General features: G+C 37.6%; 1 protein-coding gene across 1 annotated transcript in view; it reads right to left on the reverse strand.

The window, feature by feature from the left end:
• Positions 1 to 13,915, reverse strand: part of RASSF9 (Ras association domain family member 9) — a 31,016-nt gene extending 17,101 nt beyond the window's left edge. The window contains exon 1 of the mRNA XM_020883320.2: positions 13,826 to 13,915. Coding sequence (XP_020738979.1) covers positions 13,826 to 13,872 — 47 coding nt within the window. The 5' untranslated portion in view covers positions 13,873 to 13,915. The remainder of the gene's footprint in view (positions 1 to 13,825) is intronic.
• Between the last annotated feature and the right edge of the window lie 2,011 nt (positions 13,916 to 15,926).

Here is a 15,926-nt window from a genome sequence, read left to right on the forward strand (position 1 = left end):
GCAACAACAAGTAAATTACTTGTAGAAATAAGAATATACCAGGGCCTCATGCCATTTTTAAAAAGAGCTCCTTGAAAACATTATCGATAAAAGAAAAACTGGTTATCTATGTCAAAAGTATCTTACATCCATTTACCTTCTCAAAGTTTCTAACTCTTTAATAGCCAGCCTCTGAATGTCACTGCCTCCACCTCCTCTAGGACTTTGCTTCATAATTTATCCCTTCTTTTATAATGTTTTAAAATAATTTCATTTTTATTTATTTATTTGGCTGAGCGGGATCTCAGTTGCAGCACGTGGGACCTGCATTGCATTATGTGGGATCTTCTGTCGTGATGCACAGAATTCTCTAATTGTGGAGCTCAGGCTAAGTAGCCCCAGTGCAGGGGTTTAGCTGCTCCGGGGCATGTGGGATCTTAGCTCACCAACCAGGGATCAAACCCCTGTTTGATGGCAAGGTGAATTCTTAACCACTGGCCCACCAGGGAAGTCCCAGTTTATCCCTTCTTAACCTCATTATATCTTCTATCTTTACTTCTGGCCCTTCCTACAATCAAGTCACACAATTTGACCACATACACACCTCAACTATCTTTCCTTCAAACACTCAAATAATAACCCACAGTCACTTTCTCCAGTTCATGTCTTTCCAATAACAACCACTTTAAAGTGACTTCCACCACCACACACCCACAGCAGACACATTTCTTCCTAGCTTTATCAAAGATGTAATCTCTAAATCCAATTGCTATTTTTGGAACTGATCTGACTTGACCTCTTTATAAGATTTATGTTGTGATGTTTTTCTCTCGTTTTTGCAGTAGTCAGTTCCTTGACTTCATAACTTTACTCTTTCTTCCTTTCCAACGTCTTTTCAGTTCCGATGTGGCCCTTGCTTCTGCATACTCAATAAATGTAGATGTCATGCAGGGGTGGCCACTAATTCTTTGCAGCTTTTTCCATTGAAAGATGGAATCTATTTCCTTTTCCTTGAATAGACCTTGGGACTAAGTATGGCCAATAGAATGTGATGAAAACCACATGTGCAAGTTCTAGAGTTCAGGCTTCCAGAAATCTTGCAGCTTCTCCTTCTTCTTCCTGGAATGCTGTTCTGAGACTGCTGTTGGATGAAAAAACTTGAGATGAAAGACCACATAGACAGACAGAGAGATCCAGCCATCTCAGTTGACCAGTTGACCCACTGGACTCTAAGCCTTGACTAACTCACTGCTCATGAGAGAGCTCAAGTAAAAACCAAAATAACGACCCCAGTTTACCCAGAAAATCAAAGCAAATAATGCATTGCTAGAACCTTTCTGGTAGTCCAATGGCTAAAACTCCATTCTCCCAATACAAGATCCCCAAGTTCGATCATTGGTTGGGAAACTAGACCCCATGTGCTGCAACTAAGACCCCATGTGGCCAAAAAGAAAAAAAAAAAATGTTGCTTTCAGCTACTAATTTTTATGATGCTTTTATTATCAGTAAATGATAACTGATATGATAGGCATCTCCCAGGTTTTTATGACTCATTTCTTGTCTCACTATATACATCATTTTTTTTTTCATTTATTGTTATTAGTTGGAGGCTAATTACCTTACAATATTGTAGTGGTTTTTGCCATACGTTGACATGAATCAGCCATGGATTTACATTCGTTCCCCATCCCGATTCATGATATACATCTTATGGGTGACTGTCATGTCAGCCACAACCTTATCAACCAACTGTATGGTGGTAGTTCCAAAATCTATTATTTTTCCCTTTGAGCTCTAGACTAATATTCCCAACTTTGTATTTACATGTTTACTTGATCTTTATATTATAGCCACCTCAAACCTGGTCCATCAAAATGAATTCACCATTTCCTCTTCCCACATCTCAAACTCTTCCATCTCTTGATTTCCCATCCTATCAAACGGGACTCACTATCATCCTGCGCAAACTGGGAATCTTCCTAGATTGTTTTCTCTATCTCATCCACCTTTAACACAGTCACCATGTCTACCTGTCTAAGTGTTCTTTTATTTTTTTGTTGGAGCATGAGTGGTGGGAGGGTTTTGAGGGAGCAGTAAATAAAAGGAATTTTTCAGTCAACTAGGACTGTCCCCTCCATGTAAATAAAAATTTGTTTATGTACAGTCACACCCACTTAATTCTGAATTGTCTATTTCACACCACATGGACAGAGTTGAGCGGTTGAGACATTATGGTGGGAATAACCTAAACATTTATTATATGGCCTTTTACACAAAAAGTTTACCGACTCCTGACCTAAATGATTTACTTGCATCAAAAATCTAGATTATGTTTATTTAATTACTAAAATATTATTTGAACTCCAATATCTACACAATGGTTCTATGTATTATTCTTTAGCAGATAAGAAAGTAAAAATAGTGTGAGGGAGGTTCAAGAGGGAGTGGATATATGTATATTTATAGCTGATTCATGTTGTTGTAGAGCAATTATCCTCCAATTAAAAATAAAAGAAAGTAAAAATAATCTGGTCTTTATACAATAGAATGCATAAGTTTACGGAAGTCATGACCATGTTTGGAAGCAATTTCAAGCAAAGGCAATGAGTGAAGGCTCACTAAGATGATGGCAATGAAATGCTGTATGAAGAATGAGTGGGTTTAACACAGGATTAGTCAGCGTGAAGGTCTTGGCTGGGAAACTAGTGTGTTTTGCCTTTAAAGTCCCATTCCAGGTGCAGTATGTTCCATATTAATCAGTCCTATATGGATGTCAGGATGGATGGGAGTAGGTTGGATGAAAGGCTGCTTTCAATATGCAGTGTGTCCAAACACCAGGTGTTTGGAGGTGGAATATTTGGTAATGTTCAAATGACACCTTGAATTTTTTTACTCTTCACCCTCGTGTTTTTCCCTCCCTCAAATTACTCTTGCCAGTTTTTCTTTTCTTTATGATACAACTATATTCCTATTTACTCAGAGCCCAAATTGGAGTTATCATTGATTGTTTTTTTCCCATCCTGATATTTCCTACCATGCCCTTCCACTCAGTTTTGAATTCTTATAAGTTCTGTCTCTATAGTGATTCCTATAACTGTAATCTCTACCTGAAATTTCTTGTTCATTTATTGTTTGCTTCCTGTCTGCCTGTCCACCACGGCACTATAACTTCAATAAGAATAGAGAGCTTGATTGTCTTTTTCACTTTTTTATCTGCAACACATAGAAAAATGTGTGGCACACATCTTAAGGTAAATAAATAATTTTGTTGAAACCATAGATTTTATTATGATGTTTTAAAATACCTGCTTGTATTTTAATTACTTAAAGTATGTCTGTGTGTCTACCAGGCAACAGTTTCCTTAAAGTAAGGTCCATATTTGATTCACATTTAATCTTAATAATGCCCCCAAAGTATGGGGTTCATTTGATATTTTTGAATTTTTAAAAATCATCAAATAACCATTATCTTGAGTCCAAACAAGGGAAATATATATAAGTAGATGCCAAATCTGATAGAGTGGGATAGTTGAGAATGTTTTATTTTCAGATGCTAAGGTAGATAAGAAAGCAATACTATTATATGCTGAGACTACATAAGGCATTGCATAGCAAAAGCTGCCATTTTACTTAATTCACTAAACTTCGATTAAGCAAGTTCTCCTAACTAAAAGTAGAACCACTAAAAATGATCATTAAAAAAAACAAACTCCAGTCCATGCCTCTTATTAATAATTCTAAGAAAAAGTTCTTTGACTTTCACTACCAAAGTAGAACAAGAAGCAGTCACGAAATTAAATCTAATACTTTGTGGTTGCCTGCTATAAAGTGCTTGACTTCCTGTGTATTAAAAATGATAGAACTCAAAGGTCCACTATAGTTTCATAAACACGTTTGCTAATTGTGTACAATTCTTTTCTTCTTATGAGATTGCAGTTATTACATGTCTACTCCATGGAGACATCCAAGGTTTTTCAATAGCATCTCTCATAGCTTCCAGACAAAGGTAATTATGTGCAGAGCTAAAATACACAAGTTCTACTCTCAAGGTCTGTGAGGGTGTGTGTGCTAAGTCACTTCAGTCATGTCTGACTCTTTGCTACCCTATAGACTGTAGCCCGCCAGGCTTGTCTGTCCATGGGATTCTCCAGGCAATAATACTGGAGTGGGTTGCCATGTGCTCCTCCAGTGGATCTTCCCAGGGATCAAACCCATGTCTCTTATGTTGCCTGCATTGGCAGATGGGTCCTTTAGCACTAGTGCCAGCTGGGAAGCCCAAGGAGGTCTGTGGTCTCACCGAAGCTGATTCACTGCTAATAGTTCTTACGTACCTCCAGTTAACCATAACTGCAGGGAATTCTAGGAGGACTGGAAAAAATCAGAGTAAATGAGGAGCATAAGAGTAACCAAAGGCATCTTAGGTGGCTATAAAATATCTCAGTCATTGGTTGAGACCAAGTATATACTGTGCAGTAGAGCGGTAAAACCCAGACACCAAATTCCTACCAATTATACACCATAATTAGTGAGAATGAACATTTTGAAATTGGACCACTATCCACATTAGTAGAGCTAAAATTTAAAAGGTCCACAAAATAGTAGAACAACTCAATTCTATAAACTGATAGACTGACCAGTTTAACATGGTTATTAGAATAAACATCAGTCAATTAAAGTTGGCTGTAAGTCTAATATTGTTATATAAACACATCCTTAACATTTTTCTCAATTGTAAAATATTGTTTTCACCAACCCAAGCAAGATTCTGGATTCTTGCCAAACTGACCCTATTTCTGCCTGCTTCCTGAATTCTTCTATTTTGATCATCCTGAGTCATTCCTAGCTTTGTATGATTCAGTCCCCTCCTACATCTCTTTATATACCTTGTTGTGCTCCCTTCTCTTGTCCAAGCCTGTCACCTAACTGTGGGAGTTTAATAAACACTATCTAATTATGATGATGCTCCTTTTATTTCTATGTTTCTCTATTTACTTCTCTATTATGTACTTCTACTTAGAGTCAATCAAAAACATTTAGTGAGCAGCTACTCTACAGAGTAACAGCCTTCCTCAACTCTAAAAGATTATACTTTCATTTTTTTAAATTGTAGTATAAAAATTATGACTTTATTTACCCTGTCAACGATAGTTTCCCATGGAAGAGTGATTTTTAAAAAACAATTTCATGCATGAGCTACTATAGTGCTGTTTTCTCAATTAGGAGTTTAATCTCTTAGGAATGAGGTTGTGTCTTTGCATGTTGGTAGAATACAAAATACAGAGCTTACCAGTCCTAAAGAAATACAATAAAATGATAGCTATTCCTAACATTTTTACATTTGTGCTACTAAACTTAAAATTGTGCTTAGCAAATACTCAATAATTCTTAGATATTATAATTTATAAACTAATCATGTCTCTTTATAATTGAAAATAAACCATTTGACTTTTACCATAATGTTACCTTTCATGGTGGAGGTTATGTGGCAATGCATGAGATTTTTAAGTAAAATAAAATTACAAGAAAAAAAAATCTTTCTTTCAATTCCATTTTTAAAAGTTTTCTTGAAAAGGCATAAAAAGCAGGATAAGAGAATTGAATTATATTCTGCAGAGGGGGTTTTAAAATCGCAAAAGCTTGAAACATGAAAGACACCTTAAGTATCCAATTCAGTCTCTCACATTATTAAACAAAGATAATACTAAAATATTCAAATTATGTATCATTTTGTTTTAGTAAAAGTTCACAGAGGCACATAAAGAACTATCTCTTAAACTATGCTGAGCATTACTGCATGCTAAGTCACTTCACTGGTGTCTGACTCTTTGCAACCCTATGAACTGTAGCCCACTAGGCTCCTCTGTCCATGGGATTCTCCAGGCAAGAATATTGGAGTGAATTGTCATGCCCTCCTCCAGGGGATCTTCCCCACCCAGGGATGAAACTCATGTCTCTTATGTCTCCTGCATTGGCAGGAGGTCCTTTACCACTAGCGCCACCTGGGAAGCCCTATGCTATACATTGCAAAATCATTAATCGTCTCATAATTTTGCTCAGATGAGATGTGAGGATTAAAGATAAAAACTGTCAGAATTGAAATATTTCATCAAGATCCAAAGATAGTATTGTGCAACATTAATACGCTCATTTCTAATTACATTCGGTAATTTTTGATGCTACCTCTTTGTATCTAAGGAGGAAAAGAGATCAGTGGAAAACAGGAAAAGAGACCAGAGTTCTAGTGAGTCAAGGTTGAAATTTTGAAGCCCAAGATATCATGTTTAGGTATTAAAAACTTAAGATATACTTCATAACATATTTAATCCAAGAGACTTGAACAAGGAGTGAATATTTCCTGAATTTTTACTGTCTGAGCACTGTGCTGTTTTTATTTATATTCAGATTTAATCCAAATTCTTGATGGTTTAGGATTAACTCTATTTTAGAGACAAGAAAACTAAATACTAAATAAACCATGCAAAGAGTAATGGTTAAGAGGATGGATTCGAATTCTGTCTCTGCCACTTTTATTAATTGTTGCACTACTCTGGGTCTTAACTGACTAATGTACGCAAAAGGGGAAAAAGTCGTACCTTCTTCACAGGGCAATCTTAAGTAAGTTACATAGTGCACACAGTAAGTGTTTTAAGATGTGTTATAAATGGATTTACTCTGAATCTAATGAAGTTGAGGCATAAGGGCTTCCTCATTTGCACAGTCACATTCCAAGGCCCCATAATGACTTTCGTATTATTAATCATAATTGTGTATTTCCTCTACTTAAAGAGCAACCCCTTCAACTGTCAAACTTAAAAATTTGCCTTTGAAGGATAACTGCTTTACAGAATTTTTCTGTTTTCTGTTAAAAAAGAAATGCCTTTGATTGCTCTTGTTATGTTATTGTTGTATTAGAAAGATAAAATAGGGAATGCCCAGGTAGTCCAGTAATTAAGACTTTGCCTTCCAATGCAGAGGGTTTGGGTTCCATCCCTACTCAGAAGAGAAGATCCCACGTGCCTTGGGGCCAAAAACCCAAAACATAAAACAGAAGCAATATTGTAACAAATCCAAGAAAGACTTTAAAAAAAAGATGCACACAACTAATGATGGCAAATCCGAGATAAGACCTAAACTCTAGGTGACTAAAGAACTGGAGTTCTCAATTATTTTCTGCCTATTTCGAGCATTTTCCCTTTGTCTCATAATTGTAATTGTCTTATACAAAGATCATAAATCCTCCTTTCATATGAGAGAACAAACAGTTACCCAATTATATTTCCCTCTTATATCCACAGAAGGAGGAAATGTTCTACATTCAACAGTGGGGTCTAGAGTAGCCAGCTACCATCAACCGCCAAACCTAAGTCACATACATACATGGCTACATTCAAGGAGCATGAACAGAAGTGAGAGCATCCCTAGGGAAGAATGAATCACCCTGTGCCTTGGTTTGTTTTTTACCAGGAGTCCAGTAAAAGTCTCTTACAGCATCTATTTCTCATATATGGCCCTTAACCATTTGAAAGCAAGGTCTTGAGCCTAGAAGCAGGGATGATGAGGGGTCAGCCATGAATTTATGGATTCATTCTCTGACTACCCATGATTCTGTTCACCACAAAGGTATGACTCTGATGCAAATGCTTTATGGGGACCAGCTGTATTTGGAGAGTATATGAATTCATTTATTCAATCAACAAGTTTTATTGAGCACCTACTCAACTTTATCTAGGAAGAAACATGATACGAGAGGTCCCTGATTTCACTGGGTGTATACTCCATGAGAATTTTTTTATAGATATCTTAAGTCACTTTACTTATAAAAACAGAGGGGATTCTAGTCTGCAGATATAAACTATTGAGAATAATTTGCCTTGTCAGCATATTTAATACCCATCACTCATTTTTGTTTTTGAAATAGTTTACTTATCACTGCCAATGCCAAACATCTCCCCAAGACTCTATTTCCTTCACACAAGTAATTATTAAATACTTTGCTGTTGGGTGACCATTTGCATTAGTAATTTCTTTAAATTAAAATCAACAGATATGCAAACGTTCTCTAGAAGCTGTAGCCTTGCAATAGTCTCCACAATAATTGAATCACAATCCATTTTTTAAAAAAAGAGATAACTGACTCTAAAGAAATCAATGTTGTATGTGTTATGCAAGTTTTGCCGAATGGATATCTTTTAAAACTCCTAAGCAAGTATACACTAAAAAACATTATTACACAGAAGTATGCTGAATGTTTTCCGGTCACATGTACACAATGTAGATGGCATGTTGCCTTGTTTAAGAAAGCCAATATATTACAGAGATTTCTTATCAAGGACTGGCATCCACATTTACCTGGAAGAGGTAAACTCATACTATACTTCAACTTTCTTCCATTTTTAGAAATAAAATCAAAAGAAGAGAGCCATAGTTTTGTGAATTACTTAGAGCCATTATCAGATCTACCCAAATATATACCAATCAAATAACATCAAAACTTTCTAAGTCATACAGACTAACTAATAAAAAGGCCGTATAAATAAAACTGTTAACCAGTTGCAAACTTTTAAATACTTTAAAAAATCCTTAAGATTTTCATCTTGACATGTTTCACGAATTGATATGGTGCATAATAAAGCATCTTATGTACTGGGTTTTAAGTTGGCTTATAGTTTTTTGAGTAACAATTCAAGATTTAACCTAGGGCTCAATTTCACCGCAGCCACTGCTCTCAGGGTACTTTTGCCAGGGTTAGAGCATTCCAATCATTGTTCCTAATGCACTGTCTCTGCCAAGTAATAACTACTTAAGTTACCAGGTATCACCAGGGGAAATCTCTTTCAGGAACACCTGGGAACTGAAAAGATGTACGTACTCAAGTATCTGGCATTTCTCAAGTCAGTTTCAGGGGCATTTCAAATATTTACTGGAGGTTAGACAAAATAATACATGATAATTTCCTTTTATACAGAATTCATAAATTACCATACTTCTAATTACAAAGAGAAAACATCTGGCTTGTCAGCAATTTCTATCATGAGCACAAAACTTAATTCTTCCTTCTGATGAAGTATTTGTGGCATGTGGTGCTTCAGAGAGCAATATGAGACACCTGGTTTTAAAAAACTTGGTTAGATATGTTTTCATTCATTTAAGAGCAAATTTTAATGCAAATTATATGTCAATTATAAAACAATATAGCTGTGTTATTTACTACTAATAATTTTTTTACAAAATGTTTGGAGACTTTTGATTTCAAGTTGATATTCAGACAAAGTTTGTTATCACCTCTGAAATAGGTATAGGAAAATGCCAAAGACAAGTTGGCTGAATACTGCATCCATGCATGCTAAGTCACTTCAGTCATGTCAGACTCTTTGTGACCCCATGAACTGTAGCCCGCCAGCCTCCCCTGTCCGTGGGATCTTCCAGGCAAGAATACTGGGGTGAGTTGGCAAGGTTCCTCCAGGGGAATCTTCCCTCGCCAGGGATCAAACACATGCCTCCTGCATTGGCATGAGGGTTCTTTACCATTGGCCCCAACTTAGAAGCCCAGCCTGAATGACACCTAACAATAATTATAAGGTCTTATTCACACAATTAGACTCTTTTATAATCATTATTAATTTTCAGTGAATCACCTGAAAAAAGTATTCTAATTTTATATTTCCAACAAACATATGAAGTACTACTTTACAATGGCAATTTTTTGCTTCTAGCAAGGTTTGGTAAAAAGTCCAACCAATTCTCTGCCCCCAAATTTTATTAAACACCAAGGAACTGTAGGGGTTTCCGAGGTGGTGCTAGTGGTAAAGAACCTGCCTGCCAATGCAGGAGACATGAGAGCAGGTTTGATCCTGGGTGGGAAGATCCCCTGGAGGAGGGCATGGCAGCCCACTCCAGTATTCTTGCCTGGAGAATCCCGTGGACAGAGGAGTCTGGTGGGCTACAGTCCACGGGGTCACAAAGAGTTGGACAGGACTGAAGTGACTTAGTACAATACAAAGATAAGCACACTCATGATGGAACTTATGTGAATACCTAAATATATTAATAATCTAAATTCAATCATTGAATGTCCATATGAATACCAATGAATTCACACTTCATTGTTTGGTTCTCTGGATTTTCTATGATAAACAAAAGCCACCTAGAAACTTTTAAAAACATTTTCACAAACTTTAATTGTTCATTGAAAAGAAAATATCTAGACTCTCCAACATGGTTATTCTTCATGTGAACAAAAAGTTGCAGAAGAAGGTAGTCCTCAATCTTTGGGATTCAATCACAGAACATTCTAGTTATTATGGAAACAAAGTAAATAGTCCACTTCCTGAGACCAAAGGGTCTTCTGAAAATTGTACTCTTCCTGTTAAATGTTATAACGATCAGAAAGCCGTAAAAAAATTATTCTGACTGTAAACATAAAGATTTTAGATTGGCTCCATTTCTTTTAAATATTTACAGAAAGTTAGATGAAAAGCATATAATGTTTATGTGTCCAAATAAAATTGTTTTCTGACCAAGCATTATCCTCAGTATTCCTGAAGACTATTTTCCAGTTTTTTGAATTGACTGATTCTTAACATTTAGAAAATATGTTCTGGTAGGGTAGGATTAGCTTAGTATTCAAATCCATACAATTTTTTTTGTCCATCTCCCTGATTTTTGGATTGCATCAGATGTCAACCGATCCTTTATGGAGTATTCACATTTATGTAATACCAGCTGATATCAGATGATGACGAGAGAACAGAATGTTGCCGTGTTTTTTTAGTTAAGTACAAGTTACAATTTTAGTTTATAAAACTATATAAACAACTGTACTGTATAGGTCCATCACATGTCGGGCACTGTCCTGATAATTAGAACACAAGGGGGCTAGATAGTGGTGATGGCTGGTGATGGACAGGCCAGCCTGGCGTCCTGCAGTCCATGGGGTTGCAGAGTCGGACGCAACTGAGCAACTGTCGGGCTGGGGACTAGACAGATATGGCTCTACCCTCTTCAACATTTACAGGGCATGTTTTCTAAAAGTTTGTTTGCTTCATACTTTGAAGCTTCGTTTGTTTTTCATCTGTCTTTAAGACTCTCAAATATCCATGTATTATGAAACTACTTACAGAACTAGCTTAAGAGGTTCAATCTTGGGTGATTAAATATCATTCTATCAATAAGAGTGAACAAAACTGAAAGAGAGAGAATAGTATGCAGAAAACTTCAATAAACAAATCTTCTCCAAATTTTATGATCTCAAAAGCCTAATATTATCTCCAAAAATCCTCATTTTTTTCCTGCTGACAAAGATACAATAATCTTTTAACTGCATACAATTTATATCACAGTGTATACAAATACATTGCTCAAATTCTTCCTTTACATTTTACAAGGAATTTTATACTATGTACTTGAAGAATGCATTGGCTGTTATCAGATAAGTGTTTTATCATCAGTCAAAGAATAAATTGATCAAAGGATGAATCACCTGTCATTTAAGGAAAGTTATTTGGTTTCTATGTTTTGGAGTATAATTATTTAAATCATTATTGAACTCAGGAACTGAAATTGATAAACTTAATCCTGTAACTAAATTTCACCTGTAGTTTCACCTTTGAGAATATGGAAAAACAAAACACAAAACAAGAAAATCTCATCTATAGCAAAACTAAACCTTGAAGAAAACAAATATACATTGATTTTCTTTCAACACACCATGTGGCTTATTTACCTGCTTAGTTTGAAATACACAGTTTTATTTTCCAAGTCACCTCTGTGGCTTAAGTGTTTCTTAAGGATTGGAAAAATACAAATCTTTAATAACATAGTTATTACAGTCATTACATGCTATTACCACTTTCACCAAAACACATGTTCATAATAAAGCATCACCTTCGGGGAATACCATTCCATTTTCTCAGAGCAACTTAAAATACTTTTAAGCTTCCCCATCTTTCATTGTTTCCTTCCACTTTTTCATAATTTTGCATAGAAAAGGTCATATTAAACTGTTCATATACTCACCTCCCAGTTGTATGGGTAGATGTTAAAGAGTCAATTTGAGGCAACGGAAGTAGTCATGGGAGGGAAACTCACAGGGGTGTACGCAGTTTTGTTGTACTGTTATTTGGCATTCCAATGACAGAATTCTTGAATTATTTAAAACACACACACACACACAACTCTGATCTACAGGGGTGCTATTCAGAAAGATCACTATACCAAAAACATAACTTGTTTCATAATACCATGAACTTTCCCAAAGTAATCTTTTATATATCTTTACAGCATTAAACAAGTATACTTCAGAAATAATGCTACTGAAATACCCTTCAAAAAGCAGTAAGGATTTTCTTTTGGCAAAAGGTAGCTGTTTGAAATAATTTTTAACGCATCAGCAGTACTAAAGTACAAGCCTATTTTTGAAACTATCACTATCATACTTTTAAAGACTACCCTGGTAGCTCAGATGGTAAAAAAAAATCCGCCTGCATGCTGTGAAGGAGACCTGGGTTTGATGCCCAGATTGGGAAAATCACCTGGAGGAGGGAATGGCAACTCACTCCAGTATTCTTGTCTGGAGAATTCCATGGACAGACCTGGCGGGCTACAGTCCATGGGATTACAAAGAGTTGGACACAACTGAGTGACTAATACTTTCCCTTTTTTTTTTCAGATATATTTAACATACACATAGTCTCATTAACTATCAGAAATATTTGTGATATATATTCAAATTATTAGAAAATAAAACACATATTTAGAAAGTTTGATAGTATTGATGATCGTTGCTTTCATTTTTTAGGTTAATTTAGTCAACTAAATCATAAAGACACTTGGAAAGAGATAATGACAGTGTTTTTCAAGTAGACATTTGGGCCCAAAATAAAGTCTAGAGATTGACTTTAAAGTTGTACCACGGTAACGTCATGCAGACCCTCTAAAATAATTGAATCATTTCCTGCCATGTAATTATATGCTTTCAAATTTACACTAAGTAAATTATGACAAGTACAAACAAGCATGTTTGAGAGAAAAGTTGTGGAAAAGCCCTTGTGCCAAAATATATTAAAAAAGTAAAGCCCATCTCTACAGTTACCCTCACATTGTTTTAGGCATAAAAATGTGGTATTTGAGTTAATAAAATATTTAATAGGACTGACCCACACATAAATACATATAAAGAAAAATTTGCATGTATGTGAAATACATTTATTTACACTATGGGCATTGCTGGCTTGAAAAATAGCAAATCAAATCAAGTAGTAATAAAGATTAAGGAGGACAGCTGTTTGAATCATTTTTTAGTGCCTAAAATCACCTAACATTCTCAAAGATTTTCGAAAGAATGAATTTATAAAAACTTTCTCTACAGAGTATTTTCACTTTGGGAACTTTCCAGGTTTCAAGAATGCCCCACTCAAAGGGGAGCCAAAGCATTGTTTCCAGATTGTATCAGCAGTTCTGTTATTTTCTAATTAGTAGCTAATAAATTCTAGTTCTATCTTCATCTAATACACTAAAATCTCTGACACAAAAGAAAACTTGCCATTCCACTACTATCAAATAAGCAAGGCAACGAGCACAAACAGGGTCATGTTAGTGGTGGAACCAGAAGTGCCCAGAGGAAGAAAAAAAGGAGTTAAAAACATCATTCTTTATTTTCAGAGCTCCCTCAACTGCGGTCACCGCAGTCACTGGGGTTGGAACAATATCCTTACCAGTGGGGTACAAATACAAGACCTAACTCTCCAGGACTTCATTCCCCCAAGAGCATTTTAAATCAGAATCTAACGAGCACAGAACACATACTTTCACACAGAAGCTTCCGGACACACACACGCTGAACTTTTACCTGTTTTTATGCCGAGTCTTGAGCAAGTTTCTTCCAAAGGGAGCCATGGTCCGGCAGGCCAGCGAACAGCAAGGGTACCTTCAAGTTCTCGGGGTGAGTGGGGCGGGGGTGTGGGGGGCTTGGAGGTGAGGGGGAGGTTTGGATTTGCGGAGTGGAGGCAGGAGAGCTGGGAGCTTCCTCTTCACCTCCTCAGATGCTCCTGGTTTCCTAGCTCATTAGCAGCCGCCTAAAGTGAGCGGCTGAAAGTTATGCAACCGCTCTTTACCTTTGAACTGCGGGATTGTTGTGACTGCTGCACCTTTGGAGACCTGCCCAGCTTCAGCCTCCAAGAAGGCGTTGGGAGGCAGGAAAAGGAAAAAAAGAGAGAGAGAGAGCAAGAGAGAGGAAGGGAGGGGGACCGTATTGTGTTCTGTAGTTAGTTGCAGACTTGCTAAACTTTTAAGAACTGCCAACCCCACAGGCATGATAATACCCACGAATGGGGATTTCACTAGATTTGGAAACCCCCCTCCCCCGCTCTCCACTCCCAACCACACAAGGTGTAGTGAACACATATAAAAGGTTTAAAAGTAAGTACCCCCACCTCCCAGCCAGCTCCGGTCTGTGAAAAGGAATCTGACCGAGGCCAGCAGGAGTGAGGGGCAAGAATTCTTTGCCTACCGATTCGCCACAAAACTTCCCTGCCTGGGGTTTCAGACTTCGAGGAGCGGAGCTGGAGGCTGGGTCCTGGTGGACTGGAAGACCACTTCGGATCTGAGCCCCCCGAGTTCAGGAGGTTAAGAGGCTCCCCCGGCTCCTCCACTCATCCAGTTCATCTTTCAGAAGTTGGAGGACCCGCAGGACCTCCAGCACTGGCTCAGGCCGCAGCCGGGGTTTGGGGTCCCGCCCCCGCCCCATCTTTGTCATTGACTAGCCCTTTTAGACTTTGACGGAAGAGCCAGCAGCTTGCTCTCACCCCTGGAAGGGTAAATTGAGATAGGACGCGCCGGGCCGCTTTCTGGGAACGGAAGCGTGTAGTGCGGGTCGAGGGCCTGGGGGCATCTCCTGGTCCCACGTAGGCTCGAACCCGGGACCCCGGCAACCCGCAGGTGCGAGGCGGGCGGAGCTCGCCTGCGTGGAGACGCCGTGGGAAACAAAGCGCTGTCCTGGGGCGAGGCCCTGCAGAATTTTCCCAAGACATGTTTTTCTCAGATTGCATTTCCACCCCTCTCTTCCGACTCCCCTCTCATCTACCCCCTCCTCGAGCCACCTCCTGCCCGCCCCCCGTCCCGCCGCCCTTCTGATCTTTGCTTAGAGGAAGGGAGGGGAAAAAAAAAATCAAAGGACTGTGGCTTCAATCTGAGTAACTCTTCAGGCTAGTGGATCTCTAGCTGTCAGCAAAGGACATGAAAGGCTCGTTCTTTCTTTGGGAGCACACTCCTGACCCTCAACAGAAGCACACCGAAAAAAGAGTGATCTCAAAGTCTTCTATAATTCTTACATGCACTGATTTATACAAAATTCTACAGAGCTCAAAAAACTCATTTTCCCAAAATTTACTATCGTAATTCTTACCTAGTCCTCTGTGCTGTATATACATATATGTATTTTATATAGCATTATTATTTAAAATTTATTATTTGTAATTGTACATAAATATTACAAGCCACATATATATCCCTAATTGTTATAAGTTAGCTCATTTATTACAATAACCAGTGCTTTAATTCCATTCAGTTCAGTTCAGTCACTCAGTCGTGTCCAACTCTTTGTGACTCCATGGACTGAAGTACTGATAGGCTTCCCTTACCTTTTATCTACTCCTGGAAGATAGGATAATTTTTTAAAAATACAGTCATCTTTTAAATGTGTCAGTGGCAATGATGCCAGAGAAAATCTTTAAAATACTAAAAGTAGTAAATATTAATGACATATTTTGTCTTATATGTTTATATATATACATATTAATTTATATCTGCATGGGGCTTCCCAGGTGGCTCAGTGATAAAGAATCTGCCAGCCAAGCAGTAGACTCAGGTTTAATCCCTAGGAAATGGCAACTCAGTCCAGTATTCATGCCTGGGAAATCCCACGGACAGAGGAACTTGGCAGGCTACAGTCC

Source organism: Odocoileus virginianus, chromosome 24, assembly GCF_023699985.2.
Source record: "Odocoileus virginianus isolate 20LAN1187 ecotype Illinois chromosome 24, Ovbor_1.2, whole genome shotgun sequence".
In the NCBI taxonomy this organism is placed as follows: Eukaryota; Metazoa; Chordata; class Mammalia; order Artiodactyla; family Cervidae; genus Odocoileus; species Odocoileus virginianus.